This window comes from Artemia franciscana, chromosome 1, assembly GCF_032884065.1.
Source record: "Artemia franciscana chromosome 1, ASM3288406v1, whole genome shotgun sequence".
NCBI lineage: Eukaryota > Metazoa > Arthropoda > Branchiopoda > Anostraca > Artemiidae > Artemia > Artemia franciscana.
In genome coordinates, this window is record NC_088863.1 from 28,396,249 (window position 1) to 28,413,619 (window position 17,371).

Here is a 17,371-nt window from a genome sequence, read left to right on the forward strand (position 1 = left end):
CTCATAAAAATGTGCCAAAAATTCAGAAAAACAAGTTTTAATGTGTTTTTAAAATTCTTTTATTGAAACACCCCTCCCCTCTAACCAAAATCCTGGATTTGTCCTTGCCTATAATTTAGCTATTGCTACTAAGGAACTTGCATCAAAATTTAAGATATATGACAAAGTTGTTATTCCTTGCTTAAATTATGGCTTAAGAATACTCTTGCTATGGTCGCTCCCCCCCTGATAACGGGTCTGAACCCTTCTAAAGCGCTATTTGAGCTGAATCATATGCTGAAATTAGTTTGGTAGACACATGTTTTTCAAAAACAATCGAAATTGCAATTGCTAAAATTAGTCTTTGGTAAAAAGATGAAGTTTCAATTTCTGTATAGAGATATATGGACCAGCTCTCGGAATCAGTAGGTCTGTTACGCGTTAACCAAATCATCAAAAGTTCTCGGTCCTTCAGATATATAATGAAGACGGGGTTAATGTAAAACGATCTAAGCTGATCTTAATGCTAATTAAATAGAAAAAAACAAGTTTTTTTTTAATGAAAGTAAGGAGCAGCATTAAAACTTAAAACGAACAGAAATTACTCCGTATAAGAAAGGGGCTTTTTCTCCTCAAAGCCCCGCTCTTTACGCTAAGGTTTGACTCTTTCTCTTAACTCTACTTTTTAAAACAGTAAGAAACTTTAGCATAAAGAGCAGGGCGATGAGGAGGAAAAGCCCCTTTCATATACGGAGTCATTTCTGTTCGTTTTAAGTTTTAATATTGCTCACTTTCATTTTAAAAACTTGTTTTTTTCTATTTAATTTCTGGACGTTTTGAATAAATGCATGTTTTGATCTTGGCTCTCCGCACATAAATAATTAAAATGAAATTTGCATTTTAATTAATTGCAATTATCGGAAGACTATGAGAAAAAAGGAGTGAAGGAGGAGGCCAGGTTCCCCTCCAATTTTTTGATTACTTAAAACGGCAAGTAGAACTTTTAATTTTTTATAAACGTTTTCATTGGTAAAAATTATACGTAACTTACGAATTAACTTACGTAACGAACTTCTATATTCGTGGAGGAAAAGTGTGCGTAGGTGTGTTGGAGTCAGGTGGCTTGGTGTTGCAGTGAGTTGTAGTAGTAGTGGTAGTAGTAGCAGAGAGCCAATGCTACTTAACAATTGCCCATTGTTTACATATAGTATTTGTCATCGCGAAGCATGCACACATTATCGGTGGGAAGACGATTTTTCTGCTGTTTTTTTTTCACTGGGGAACTTTCTATGGGGAGGGAAGTTTTCAGGGGGTGAACTTGTCAAAGGAAATTATACACTAGGGGATTTTTTCAGAATTTCTATGTATATTATTTTCATATTTTTTGCTTTCTCTTTACCGTCTCAAATTGCGCGTTGAGTTATTAAGGGTAATTCTCATTGGTAAATTTTCACCGGAACTGAAATGTCTAGAAGATATATTCGTGAGATGGGTATTTCTCCGTGGAGGTGGGGCCGGATATCCTGGGATTATCTAAAAATACGATCACAAATTAAATAGAAAACACGTTTTTTTCCAACTGAATACAAGGAGCAACATTAAAACTTAAAACGAACAGAATTTTTTACGTAAATGAAGGGGGTCTTCCCCTCCTCAGCACCTCGATCTTTGCGCTAAAGTTTCAATTTCGTCCTAATTCTTTAAGAATGACTTCTGAAACACTATGTTGGTATAATTAGAACAATAAGAAGCTTCTTCAAAAGTGCGAAGAACTTTTGCGTAAAAAGGGAGGTGTTGAGGAAGAGGCAACCCCTTCAAATACGTAATAATTTCAGTTTGTTTAAAGTTTTAATGTTGCTTCTCACTTTTAGTTGATATAACTTTTTTTTATTTAATCTACTTAAGAAGTGAGACCCAAAGTGTCGTTTTTAGTGCTATATTACATTTACGTGTGATAGAATTGATAAAAATCACATAGGTATGAGCAATAGCTTTCAAATAAGGCATTAATCATAAATATAAAAGATTCTGGTAGCCCACTTTCCCCAGCTTTTCCAATTGAGACATGGCACTAGGAGTGCCGTTTTTAGTACCGTTTGGAACTTGCTGATGGTTGAATTTATAGGGAGGACGTATATATTAATCATATCTTTTCTATGCGCTATTAAAATCTGTCTATGATGCCTGTAATGCTAATACACCCACTAATAATACACTCATACAGATATGCCTGATATCGATGCGTCCGTTACCGTTGCAACGTAAAACCCTTTCAAGAGGGACAATGGAGGGTCATACCATCACCAAAACCATCATATCATTTCATTGGACCTTTGAATTATGTTGAACAAAATGACAATCAGAATTTTGATTGGATAGCTTTGGGGAGGGGGTCTTTCGGGAGGGGTCCAATCTTAAAAACAGACGTCAGTACTACCTATGCAAAAATTGATTTTCCTTGGTGTTCAAGATGGGGATCTGTAATTATCTTACCTAAGGTTTTCGATCATGCTGATTCCAATGGTAAACTTCTTATTTCGATTTGACGCCATTTTCATGGGGTTTCAGGCTCTTTTTCGAAATCCCCATAAATTTGTATTCCTAATAAACTTTTACTTTTAAAATTAATCGAAACAATAGTAACCATTCCTGATTTAGTGTCAGATGGCAATTTTGTCACCAGGCAGCTTTTTGTCGCTAGGCCAAAACTGTGTTTAATGGCACAAAATGGCACCTGGTTGCGGCGCTTAAATTTTTAAAAGTAAAATTAAATATAAATTAACCTATGTAATCCGTAGTTGTATTTGTTTTGTGGAAGCATGATAAAAATATGTAACAGCAAAATGTCACGGCGTTGCAAGTAAGGATGCTCCCCCCTTCCGTCCCTAGGCAGTAGAACAAAACCACCAGCACACCTCATAGCGGTGAGAGGGTGTAAACGTCACCTTGCTTCACGCCAAGCGAAGTGACGGCCAACGTGCTCCGGGTGACCCGTAGGACTGGGGCCCCTGCGGTTAATCATACCCAAGAAACATCCAGAATTATGTTGAATATGTCTAATATGAGAGCGAATTTGGCTACGGCATTCCCGGCATTAAGCGATGCGCCGAGGCTGGCGACCTCGTCGGAAAGTGAGCTAGCTACCATACTATCAAGGAGACATGGCCTGAATATCGGCTGCTGGAACCTCTGTTCCATCAAATGTTCACTAACGCAAGCCTTCGTAGCTGAAGAATTTTATTTATATAACCTGGACATACTCTGTGTTTCAGAGACAAGATTAAATGGACAAACGATACTTGACCTAATAGCCCCTTCGGGTAAAAAGGTCATACTATTCAATTCTGACCCAATGGATGGATCCGGCCTCGCAGGAGTGGGAATAATCATGACACCCAAGATCGCATCGGGACTCCTTGACTATGAAGCAGTGTCTGACAGAATTGTGATGGCCCGTTTAAAAGGTCAGAGTAATAACCTGACAATACTATCTGTATATGCCCCTATTCGTGACGCCCCTGACCACTTGAAAGACAAATTCTATCCTGACCTCCAACTGACTATGAATAAAATTCCTCGTAAGGACATCCTCGTGATCGGTGGTGACTTCAATGCCAGGATTGGCACGAGACTATACGATTCTGAATGGGCCATTGGCAACCACGGTTTAGGCGACCGGTGCATTAACGGAGCTAGACTTCTCATGTTTGCTATGCTGAATAATCACAGTGTGGCTAATACATGGTTTAAACACAAACCTTGCCACACTTACACTTGGAGACCCCGAGATGGTCGAACCCACGCCCAAATTGACTATTTACTCGTTTCTCGTCGCTGGAAGTCAATGATTAAAGACTCGAGAGTATACAGAGGGATCAAAAAATGGATCTGACCATTTATTACTAAAATCAAAAGTTAGATTCAGACTCAGCTCCAAAAAAGTATCTGCACCTAGACGCATCCTAGACACAGCGAAACTCAAACTCCCTGAAATCAAAGAGACCTTTATGCTCGAACTTACAAACCGTTTCACGGCGTTGCAAGATAATGACCGAGAATTTAAGACCAATCAAGCAATTTCTGAGACCGATACAAGTGCCATGACCGAGCAAGAAAATTATAACCCATCACTAAATATAGAAAAGCGCTGGATCAAGTTCCGAAATCAAGTGAAAGAGGCAGCTACAGAAATTCTCGGAGTAAGGGACAAAAAACCCAAAAGATGGATTTCTCAGAAGACAATAGACCTCTCTTTAAGGAAGAAATAAATGACTGATAAACACTCTGCTTCTTTTAAAGCACTCCGCCAAGAATGTCACAAATCTGCTAAGGCAGACAAACAAGCATATTGGTCAAATGTAGCCTGTGAAATGGAAAAAGCTGCTGCACGCAATGATTCACGGAAACTCTACCAGCTCCTAGGAGAATCAGCCGGGAAAAAGAAGCAAAGATCTACCCCCACGCTACTTAGTAAGGACAACAAGCTTCTCACGAGCAAAGAAGATCGCATCGAACGATGGCGTGCTCACTTCCAGGAGCTTCTTCACCCATCAGAAAATGTCCACAGCCAACCCATTCCATCCCACAGCAGTTCTGAGTCACCATCTGTGTATGAGGATTGCAATATCGCCCCTCCAAGCAGAGAAGAAATTATTCATGCCGTAAAACTATTAAAAAATAATAAAAGCCCTGGCATTGACGAATTACCAGCTGAACTTCTCAAGGCCCTTCCAGAAGCGGCTATCGACGAGCTTCACAACTTACTCACGGATGTCTGGGTCAACGAATACATTCCTGAAGAGTGGAGTACCTCTATAATAATTCCTGTATTTATGAAAAGGGATCGAGCCGATTGTAAAAATTATAGAGGAATTTCCCTGATACCCATTTCTGCAAAAGTTTTCACAATAATAGTATTAAATAGGTTCAGAAATATAAGAAATGATCGGACGAGGCCAAATCAAGCAGGATTCAGACCTGGTATGGGATGCTGCGATCATATTTTTAGCCTGAGACAGATCCTGGAACACCGCCTTATACACCAGCAGGAAACAATACAAGTCTTTATCGACTTTGTAACGGCTTTTGACTCGGTAAAGAGAATTGCCATCTGGGATGCAATGAGGGATGATGGAGTGCCCGAAAAGTTAGTCCGTTTAATTAAGGCTTATTACGTGGGAACGAGGGCATATATAAGAGCTGACGGAGAAATCTCAAAAGAAATATCAATTGACAAAGGAGTGCGACAGGGTTGTGCCTTATCGCCTATTTTATTTAACTTTGTCATTGACCAGATCATGAAGACTCTTGACAAATACAAAGGTGTGACAATCAGTCCAGCACTATCAATAACAGACCTTGATTACGCCGATGATGTGGATATCTTGGCTGAGTCGATAATAGAAGCACAGCTCATGATAGACGACATTGCTGTTAGATCCCTTGCTACTGGACTAAAGATCAGCCAATCGAAAACAAAATCGATGCGCACCTCTGGGCTAGATGAAACTCCAATCACATTGAATGGCATCCCAATCGAGGACGTCCAGAATTTCAAATATCTAGGCTCCCTAATAATTTCCAAGGGCGAAGCTCTAAGCGAAATACAAAGCCGCATCTCCGCAGCCTGGGCAGCATTCATCCAGCTTCGGAAGTGCCTCTGGTTACGAAATGAAATCTCCCTTCGAACAAAGCTCCGGATATATAACGCTTTGGTTCTCTCTGTGCTTCTTTATGGTTGCGAAACGTGGCCCCTCAGAGCTGGGGAGGCTAATAACCTGAATGTCTTCCACCACAAGTGTCTTCGCTGTATTCTTGGCCTGCATCTCTCTGACCGCGTCCGTAACGATGTCATCAGAAGAAGATGTGGTGATATACCACTTGTCTCTGATGTTGTCAAAGCGAGACGTGTACGATGGTTCGGGCATACACTGCGCCGACCGGATGACTCGTTCAGCAAACAGTGCTTGAAATGCCAACCCCTTGCGCACTGGAAGAAGAAGCCTGAAGGACAAAGAAAGACATGGTTATCAACAGTTAGAGCTGATCTCGAGCCAATGGGAGGTTTCAAGAAGCACGGGCACCGATGGAATAGACAATGGATCCAGTTGATCGAGCCAATCACACTTGAAAGAGAGCAATGGAGAGATGCATGTCGACAAATTCTGGATACCACGATGGGCCTGGACAAGGCTCGAACGTGACCCAAGTACAAGTAAGTACAGCTACTATTGAAGAAGAAATGATTTGTCCACTTATGCTTAAACTTGTTATATCCTTAGTCTCATCAAAAACGCAGTAATTGCTGAAACCTCAGTTTTTTTTTCCTTTGCTGTCTTTTGATTTGCTGTTAATTTTCAACAAATCTCAAATAAATAAATTTTAAATATCAACAAGACATGGTTCAAAAATACGAATATTTCATTCGAGTTCTTAAGAATATCATTTAAGTTCAACGCGATATTTTGTTGATCAGCATTAATACTAGCTTCAATCATCTTAAATTAACCCTGTCCACGCGATCTATCTGAAGGACCAAACACTTTTGACGTTTTGGTCAACACGTAAAAGACCTGCTGAATCCAAGAGCTGACCGGGATGCCTTTATATAGAAATTGTAATTTCATCTTCTAGTTCCTGCCCAAGGCTAATTTTAATAATTGTAATTTTGAAAGTTTTTGAAAAACGTTTGTATACCAGACTAATTTCAGCATATGATTAAGCTAGGATAGTTCTTTGGAAGGGGTTCAGACTCTTTATCAGGGGGTGGGGGGAGGACAACTATTGCAAGAGTATTCTTAAGGCATAATTTAAGCAAGGAATAATAATTTTAGCATTATTTCTTAAATTGTGATGCAAGTTCTTTAGTAGCCATAGCTAAATTATAGGCAAGGGTGCAGGGCTCATGGACTAATATTTGATCCTGGCATCAGTGAGAAGGAGAATACTTCCAGCCCCAAGTCGATGGGCACAGAAATTTCACAAACGCAATATTTGGATGTCCAATACATTTGGAGCCGCAGAAATTGTTAATTCCTCGTCATAATAACTTTGCTGAAGAGCATCGTGATCTCTTTTCGATGGACATCCTGTTTTTGTTGGTTTTCTGTGATTGCAATTCATTGTTAATGCAGTTTGCTCAAAGAGCTTGTTTGAAAATACTGCAACAAGAGCTTCAAATCGAGTTGCGAACTGATCAAGGACAATAAGGGTTTGGTGCATTTTTTTTAGCTTTTAACACCCTTCTCTGTCAAGTGAATACGCGCAGTCTGTTTAGCCAAGGGTACGGTCCTTCAAATTTTCCAGTCAATTGGTAAAAAAAATGTTCGTTTTTTTTACCTTTTCAAGAATCGTAGTTTCCAGGGGTCTCGTGCCGCAAAACTAAATCGTTTTAGTGTAAGAGGGTTTATTTTGTCCAAGAACTTGAGACTGTAAATTTCCTGCCGTTTGGAACTTTTTTATTGTCTAGTTGCTTTTTTTGCGCTTTTTTTGGATTTCGTTTTGGGGGAATTTTTGACCCAAATTTTTTTTTAATGCTCAGCTCCACTTTGCCCAGGAACTTACGAATGTAAGCTTCAAACTGATGAGGGACAAAAGATTTTTTGTTCAATTTTCTGTCCTTTTAGCACCCTCTTCGTCCCAAAATAATTTTAATGCCTGTTAACCCTTACAATGTTTCTCGAAAGTTTCAAAATTATCGGAAAGCACTTTTGTCCATATATGAATTATCATGTAAAGGTTAGCATGAACAGAAACGACTTTATGTAAAAGCTCCCTTAAGCCCTTTAATGACTTGAGCAAAGAGTATGAGTAACATCTAGTCATACTCTGTAAGTTACCAATACTCCAGGTAGCTTAAGTTATGGATACTTAGTATTTTTTTACTACTTAGTAAGTTTTTTTACTTTTTTAGAAAGTAGAGTTAAGAGAAAGATTTAAACTTTAGCGTAAAGAGTAGGGCGTTGAGGAGGAAAATCCCCTTCCATATACAGAGTAATTTCTGTTCGTTTTAAGTTTTAATGTCGCTCCTTACTTTCAGTTAAACAAACTTGTTTTTCATTTAATCAATTAGACAATATCATTGTTTTCAGTTGATGATACACAGTTTGCTTCTTCTGGACTGCAGCATAACTGAGGAATTCGTAATTGGTCCTCATACTGTGCAGGTATTCTAAAACTTTATTTAACGCATTTCCAGAGATAACCTGAGTTAGCATAAGACTCTTTTTTAAATGGGGCTTATGACTAGAACAGAAGAACTAACCTCCAGAGTCTCGATCAGTTAAGGATTTATATGCCTACACGCTAAAATAATATTGACGGAAGAAAACCTTCCCTCAATTTGAAATACGACTCCTGTTCAACTTGTATTCCTTGTTTTAATTGTTGAAGCCAAAGGCCGGTAAGTGTCCTGGGTGGGGTTTTCGGCAAAGGCACTTCCGATTGTGTACTTTTTGGGTATTAAATTCAACACACTTTTTGGCGGTCACAGGAAATTTTTTTGTTTAGCTATTGGTCGTGTCGTCCTTTAGTATGTTATTTTTACTGTGGAACGTGATCGTCTATTACTAGATTGCTAGGTACTGCTGCAACCCTGACTAGGTTTCAATTATATCCGATAAACTTAAATAGTCACCATTCATAATAAAATACATCGTCCTTTGTGTAAACAACCCGGATTCATCAATCTCTAAACTTGCACTTTGTATTAAACATTTAAGTTAGTATAGGATAGAGTTTTTTCCTCATTAAGATTTTTCGAAAGAAATTGATTAGATTTAAAGCTTTTTTTTTTTTATTCCAAATTTTTTTTTTAACAACATCAATTTCATTTAAATTGAGCCAATAAACAGATCTCTAGGATGCGTCAGTACCAAGCTATCTGAGAAGAAAGAGAAAACCTAAAAAAAAGATGCCGTATATAGAATATCGTGATTTCAGCCACTTTTCTTGATTTTCAAGCCAACATATTTTCTTTGTTGTTTAAGCCAAAAGACGGTAAGTTTCCTATACAGGGGGTTCGGACAAGGTGGTTCACAGTCATTCACTAGCTATTGAAGAGTGAACTCCTATAATCGGATTACTTTTTTCAAGTTAAAAGGATTAAATTTGATATTGTTTTGGACTTTTTATTGCGTAATTTGATGCAATAATAGACTTCTACGTGCGGATTATAGCAATTATTATGGTGGTCACTCAAGCAAAGTTTGATGAAGGAATGAAACGGCTTCAGGCGTCACTGGATAAAATATTAGCGGAACAGAAAAGTTTTTCGGTCTCAATAGTTGCTCTTCAAGACGAAGTCAGGAAAATATCAGCAGAAAATGCTAATCTACAAGATGAAGCAAAAAAGCTTCGAAATGATCTAGAGCAAGAAAAATTGCGGAATAACGATTTGGAGAGTAGGCTTTTGGAAATCGAAATGAGAGAAAGGAGATTAAATTTGATTGTTCATGGTCTGCCTCCTGAAAAGCATAATCAATCAGTGACTAGCAACGTAATGTCTCTTCTTTCTGACAAATTGCAAGTTACCGAGGACATTTCTCTTACAAAGTGTTATCGCCTTAAGAGAAATAGCAGTTCAAACATTACTAGTAGGAAAACTAGTGTTCGACCGGCCCCTGTTTTTATATCGCTAGACACGGATCGTAGCATTCAGCCGATTCTCAGTGAGGTAAATAAGTTGAAGGGTAGTGGAATTCGCATTTGCAGTGATCTCCCACCAAAGCTAAATTTTCCACGGAATGAGCTATTGTCTAAGGGAAAGGAGATGCGTGATTCAGGTTCGGTTCATCTTACGCGTATTAAACAAAAAGGGAGCAAATTATCGCTAGAATGTAAAAAGTCTCCGTCTTCACAGTGGATTACGATTGACTAGTTACGGCGATTAATAATGACATTTCATTTGATGAGATTACTTTTATTATTTTACAATATGTAATGTTTCTCTGTTCATACGATAGCATTTTTTTTTCCTCTGTAGGGAAAAAATATTCTATTTTTTGTCCCTCTGTAGCTTATTATGTGTTTATTTTATGTCTTTTTCTTTCTTTTTTTGTGTGTGTTTCTATTTATATGAAGTAATTGAGTGCAATAATTTTTCAGTGTCCGCATTTCATCTTACAATGAATATGTTCCATTTCTCTCTTCTGTTTCTATTTATTTTCAAGCAGTTTCTTTTTCTTTCATTATTTTCGAGTTTTCACTGGTTCAGTTGTTTTTGCTACTTTAAGACTCAGACGGTATGCATTTTGCGAAAGTTTCTGATAGTTCGGATCATAATTCTGATTTTGTACATTGGATGATAATTGTATTGGGGATAGACTGAGATACCTTGAGTCTAACCCTTTTGATTTTTCCATATTCCAGAGCCATGATAAATTTTCAGGAAATAAGATAAATGACGGTGGGCTAATTAACTTTCCAAATTGTAAATATAAATTACCTTCCGAAGTTTCTGATCTTCCCAGTACCGGTGTTGTGAGAACAGGATTTTCAAATTGTAGGGGTTTTTTTAGTTCACAGGATGATCTTGCCGATGTAGTTCACAAACTATCTTGTCATGTCGTTGGATTCTGTGAGACTTTTCTTACAGACCTGACTCCTCAGGTTGTTTTTCCTGGATATCAATTTATTTTTAAAAACCGGTTGACTAGGCGCCAGGGTGGTTTAGCAGTACTAGTTAAAGAAGGTATCTCTTTTCGACGCATTGCAAATCTGGAAGGTTCTCATGAGGAAATGCTTTTTGAAGTAATGGTGACATGAAATTAGTCTTGGAAAAAAAGATGTTTTTTTTGCGTAGTATACCGACCGCCTTCTTCTCCAGTCAAATCTTTCCTCTCTAAACTCCATGATTTTTTGCATCAACCCCATTTTCAAAATAAAGATGTAATCCTTTCCGGAGATTTCAATATTGACCTTCTAGAAGCTTCAAATGAATCCTCTGTTGAGTTATTGTCTTCTTGCTTTTCTGCGTGTCTGCTTCCTACTTGCCTGATACCTACAAGAATTTCATCTAGTTCTGCTTCTCTCATTGATAATATTTTTACATCTTTACCTATTCAAGCAAATTTTGCTGTTTTAAGTGATATATCGGATCATTTCCTGCTGGTTTCAGATTTAGCTCTTACATATAAAATACCACAGGTAAGTAAGGAACGTCAAGGACGGTTAATAAATAAAATAACATTAAAGCACCTGAATGAAAGCCTTGGACTATTGGATTGGCAGGAGGTAATATCCACGGAGGATTCAGATATGGCAACTGATAATTTTCTAAGAAATTTCAATTGCTGCCTTGGTTCTAGTTGCCCATTTGTTACGATTAAAATTTGCAGAGAAAAATTTCCTATAAGGCCATGGATAACGTCTGGAATTTTGATATCAGTTAAGAAAAAAAATCAGTTATTTAAAAAGCAGTTAAAGAATCCAACTGATTATAATATTAAAAATTTTAGAATTTTCAAAAATAAATTAACCACAATGATACGTTTGTCGAAACAATTGTATTATAAAAAGTCCTTCGAAGAAGCTCAAAATTCTCCTCGCAAAACGTGGTCTATAATTTATTATTTTATAAAAAAAGAAAGTAAGTCGATTTTCCTGAAGTTATTAGTTTAGAAGATGGTTCGACTACTAATAAATCGGAGAAAGTGGCTGATATTTTGAATACTTATTTTGCTAAAATAGGAGAGAAAATTGTTTCATCAGTAATGAACCAGTTTGATTCACATAGTAATAAACATTTTTCTTCATACCTTCCATCTCCTCAAAGTAATTCAATTTTTCTCGGGCCTATTTCTCATTCTGAAATAACAAAAATAGTATGTGATATAAATCCAGGTAATTCAGCGGGAATTGACGGGTCTAGTTCTAAAATTGTTAAAGAAATACTGTCTGCAATAATATTACCATTACAGCATATAATTAATCTTTCATTTAAAACTGGAGTTTTCCCATCTGCTTTTAAAGAAGCGCGGATAGTTCCGCTTCATAAAGGTGACTCTCCTGAAAATCCATCAAATTACCGCCCTATTTCTATTCTGTCAGCATTTTCTAAAATACTTGAGAAGGCAATTTATAAGAGGTTTTATTACTTTCTTAAATCGTCTAATTTCTTCACAAATTCCCAGTTTGGTTTCCGGTCTGGACACAACACTGAACATGCTATCGTTGCTCTCATCCAATATATTCATGAATGCTTAGATAGAGGTGAAATTCCAGCAACAATATATTTAGATTTTAAAAAAGCATTCGATACAATATCCCATTGTATTCTTTTTAGTAAATTGGATAATTGTGGTGTGCGTGGACCGGCGTTGGATCTAGTTAAATCTTATCTTGATAAGAGAAAGCAACGATTAGATGGAGGCAATTTCCTCTCTTCACCTGTACCTCAGTCTTCGAAGGTTGGGGTACCTCAGGGCTCTGTCCTAGGTCCTCTCCTTTTTTTAATTTACATAAATGATTTTCATCGCGCTTTTACATCCCCGTGTCTCAACACACATTTTTCTGATGATACGGCAGTTTCAATTTCTGAAAAGAATGACGAGGAGCTGGAGGCAAAACTGAATACTGCATTTTCTAATGTTCTTGATTGGTGTTCTTCAAATTTTATTGCTTTGAATGTATCAAAAACTAATTTCATAATTTACGGCAGAAAGTCAAATATCTGCCCTCGTATTACCCGAGTTACTTCTTCAAAGTATTTATTATCAATATCTCGTGTGAAAATGATAAAGTACCTTGCACTTGTGATTGACGAAAGCTTATCTTTTAAAACACACATTCAAAATCTACGATTAAAGATTTCAAGGTATGTTGGTTTAATGCGAAGGTTGAAGCTTTGTTTGCCCTACTCTGCTTTACGAAGTATTTATTTTGCTCTGATTCAGACTAATATTAATTATTGTTCTCTAGTATATTTATCTACATTTGAAACCCATATTAAACCAATACAGATTTTACAAAATAAAGCCCTAAGAATCCTTAAACTGTTTATTCCATCACCTATTGAACTTCCAAATAAGTCTTCTACTGCATCTTTATATACTTATCTAGATATACTTCCAGTCTCTCAACAATTTGCTTTTGGAGCAATTCTTTTCAAAATCAATTATGACATTAAGAAATTACCGCCATATTACCTCCATCAAAGTTTGTTCTCCCAATCACAAAATTTACATAATTATAACACTCGACAAAAAAAGGATATCTACATTGACAAGTATAATACTGAGAGATCTAAATTCGCTCCGTTTGTGTCAATAGATTGGTGCTGGGATGCTCACAAGACTCTTATTGATAATTTTTCCTCTATCCATTTAATAAAAAGGAAACTTAAATATCATTTAGTTCAGGATTATTTTTAATTAAGTATCTTTTTAGTAAGGCAAAGTTTTTGTATGATTCGTTGCTCTGGGTGATTATGGGCCTCTCAGCTATCTTCCAGTATTAATTTATATTTAATAATATGGACATTTTTAATTTCTTCAATAGTATTGAATGATCCTGGGCTAGCTGCTACTTTCATATTATTGTTGTGTTATTGTATCTTTGCCGTCATGTTTATCTTTGTATTGTAGTGTGTTAATTTTTTATCTTTGTCTAGGCCTAGTTTTTCGAGCTTGTCTCCCCATAGGCCTATGTCATTTATATATATATGTATGTGCGATTAATAAATAAATGAACTTGAACTTGAACTTGAATAGTTTACTTGTTATTTTGATGCAACTCTATTTTAGGAGTTATGGATTATTGCAGTTTCACTGAGGGACATAATCGTTTGTTTCTAGGTTGCTAGCTACCGCTGCAACCAGGATCATTTTGATATGACATTATTTTCAGGAGTATGGACTATTTTATTTTTATTATTGGACGTGATCGTCTTTTACTAGGTTGCTGGCTACTGCTGTAACCAGGATTATCTTGTCAAAAGATAAGCGTGTGTTGTATCATCATGTATATAATTATTTATTTAAATACTTTAATAACTATTGGCTATAGTTCGTTGTTTAATATGACTTACTTGGTTGGTAGCTACTTACTGCTACTACTGTGCTACAGAAACAGGCTCTTTTTTGTAGAAAATTGATTTTATTTGTATAATTATTGTGTTTTTTTTAAATACAAATGTTTTTAAATAAACCAATTTTCTTTCAAATGAGCCATTAAGAAGTTCTCTATAATGTTCCCTTGCCCTGGTAGCTGAGGAGAAAAAACGGAAGAAAAAGATACCGTCGAAGCAGAATATCGTGGTTCAAGCCACTGAATTTCATTTTTTTTTTGGGCCAATAGATTTTCCTTATTAAGAAACTAATTAAGTTTCCTACATCTGGGGTCTTGGACAAGGCGATTCTAATAGTATAGTTTGTGTTTTGATCGAGCTCTATTTTTCGAACTTTTGGCCCTTTTCTGTTTCTTAGTAGTGGACGTGATCATCTCTTAGTAGGTTGCTAGCTACTGCTCTGACCCGGATTGCAAGCTACCGCTGCAAGCAGGATCCTTATTATAAAAAAAAATGATTGCATTTTTCAGTCTTTTACTAGACAAGCTATCTGATTTGAAAAAAGATCCCTTATATGCAGAATATTGTAGTTGCAGCCACTTTTCTGATTTTCCACCCAATATATTCCCTTTTTGTTCAAGCCTAGGGACATTAAATTTCCTAATGAGGGGTTTCAGACAAGGCGATTCTAATAGTGTATTTCTTATTTTTTTACTCTATTTTTAGGAGTTATAGGCTTTTATATTTCTTTGCATTAGACGTGATCGTCTCTTACTAGGTTCCTAGCTACCACTGCACCCCAGACTAGGTTTCACCTATATTCGATAAAAAAAACAACTATACTAAGTCCTGTGGTGGCGCAGTGGGTTTGACCTTAGCTTGGTAATACGGGACCCAGAGATCGAATCACGCTGCAGGAATGCACTGCAGGGCCGACGCAGGAACCTTAGTAGTCAAGAAGCGTCGTTAATTCTTAATCTATATGTATAAAAATAAGTTGTCTGTGTGTGGATCTGTGGATGGATCAGGTGACGTCATGTTTGTTCGCATATGACAAAACTGAAAAAAATAAGAGAAAACTGATAAAAATAAGAGAAAACTGAAAAAAATAAAAAAAGGCAAAAACTACAAAAAAAATAAAAACTAATAAAAAAACTAAAAAAGCTAAAAAACTAAAAAAACTAAAAAAAACTAAAAAAAGGTAAAAAACTAAAAAAAACTAAAAACTAAAAAAGAAAAAAACTAAAAAAAAGGAAAAAACTGAAAAATAAAAGAGAAAAAGAAAACTAAAAAAATATGAATAAATATATATAAATTTAAGTTGTTTGTGGGTTATGTCTGTCTGTCTGTCTGTCGAGTGACGTCGTGTTTGTCCGCATATGACGTCTGAATTATTTCACACTAATACAAAAGAAGAAAAAAAACTAAAAAAGGTAAAAACTACAAAAAAACTAAACAGAAAAAAAACTAAAAAAGCTAAAAAACTAAAAAAACTAAAAAGAGGTAAAAAACTAAAAACTAAAAAAAACTGAAAAAACTAAAAAAAGGCAAAAACTAAAAAAAAACTAAAAACTAATAAAAAAACTAAAAAAGCTAAAAAACTAAAAAAACTAAAAAAACTAAAAAAAGGTAAAAAACAAAAAAAAAACTAAAAACTAAAAAAGAAAAAACTAAAAAAAAGGAAAAAACTGAAAAATAAGAGAAAAAGAAAACTAAAAAAATATTTCACACTAATACAAAAGAAGAAAAAAACTAAAAAAGGTAAACACTACAAAAAAAACTAAAAAGAAAAAAAAACTAAAAAAGCTAAAAAACTAAAAAAAGGTAAAAATCTAATAACTAAAAAAAAACTGAAAAAAATAAAAAAGGCAAAAACTACAAAAAAAATAAAAACTAATAAAAAACTAAAAAAGCTAAAAAACTAAAAAAACTAAAAAAAAACTAAAAAAAGGTAAAAAACTAAAAAAAACTAAAAACTAAAAAAGAAAAAAACTAAAAAAAAGGAAAAAACTGAAAAATAAAAGAGAAAAAGAAAACTAAAAAAATATGAATAAATATATATAAATTTAAGTTGTTTGTGGGTTATGTCTGTCTGTCTGTCTGTCGAGTGACGTCGTGTTTGTCCGCATATGACGTCTGAATTATTTCACACTAATACAAAAGAAGAAAAAAAACTAAAAAAGGTAAAAACTACAAAAAAAAAACTAAACAGAAAAAAAACTAAAAAAGCTAAAAAACTAAAAAAACTAAAAAAAGGTAAAAAACTAAAAACTAAAAAAACTGAAAAAACTAAAAAAAGGCAAAAACTAAAAAAAAACTAAAAACTAATAAAAAAACTAAAAAAGCTAAAAAACTAAAAAAACTAAAAAAACTAAAAAAAGGTAAAAAACAAAAAAAAACTAAAAACTAAAAAAGAAAAAACTAAAAAAAAGGAAAAAACTGAAAAATAAGAGAAAAAGAAAACTAAAAAAATATTAATAAATATAAAAAATATAAATATAAATATAATATAAATTAGCAATCAACAAAGCACCGAGACACAAATGACGACCGGGACACAGGGAGTATAAATGACGACCAGGACATAAGTAAAAAAAACTAAAAAAACTAAAAAAATGGTAAAAACTACAAAAAAACTAAAAACTAATGAAAAAACTAAAAAATCTAAAAATCTAAATAAACTAAAAAAAAAAAAAAGAAAAAAGGAAAAAAATAAAGGAGAAAAACAAAACTAAAAAACGAATGTATATACAGACCGGGACACCGGGATACAAATGACGACCGGGACACAGGGAATATAAATGACGACCGGGACACAGGGACACAACTACAATGGGGACGCCGGGGGGCACAGGGGGATATAAATGACGACCGGGACACCGGGACACAAGGAATATAAATGACGCCCGGGACACTCAAAGAGAAATCACAGACTGGAACACCGGGACACAAATGACGACCGGGACACAGGGAATATAAATGACGACCGGGACACAGGGACATAACTACAAAGGGGACGCCGGGGTGCACAGGGGGATATATAAATGACGATGGCGACTCAGGGAATGGTCGATTAGCAATCACCATCAACAAAGCTCAAGGGCAATCATTAGAATCATGAGGTATAGATCTGAATACGGATTGTTTTCCCATGGACCATTATATGTTGCATGTTCAAGAGTCGGTAAACCTGACAATCTATTTATATGCACAGACAATGGGACAGCAAAGAATGTTGTATATTCGCAAGTTTTACGTAGTTAAAAACATATATATATATATATATATATATATATATATATATATATATATATATATATATATATATATATATATATATATATATATATATATATATATATATATATATATATATATATATATATA

At 35.3% G+C, this 17,371-nt stretch overlaps 2 protein-coding genes across 2 annotated transcripts in view; both read left to right on the top strand.

The window, feature by feature from the left end:
• The first annotated feature begins 3,040 nt into the window (after positions 1-3,040).
• Positions 3,041-3,871, top strand: LOC136027620 (craniofacial development protein 2-like). The gene has a single exon (XM_065705070.1). It carries the CDS (start codon positions 3,041-3,043, stop codon positions 3,869-3,871), a length of 831 nt encoding a protein of 276 aa, XP_065561142.1.
• A 4,198-nt stretch (positions 3,872-8,069) lies between these two features.
• The window catches only part of LOC136028024 (fez family zinc finger protein 2-like), a 61,869-nt gene continuing 52,567 nt past the window's right edge, over positions 8,070-17,371 (top strand). The window contains exon 1 of the mRNA XM_065705599.1: positions 8,070-8,144. The gene's annotated coding sequence lies outside the window, so the exon portion shown is untranslated. The remainder of the gene's footprint in view (positions 8,145-17,371) is intronic.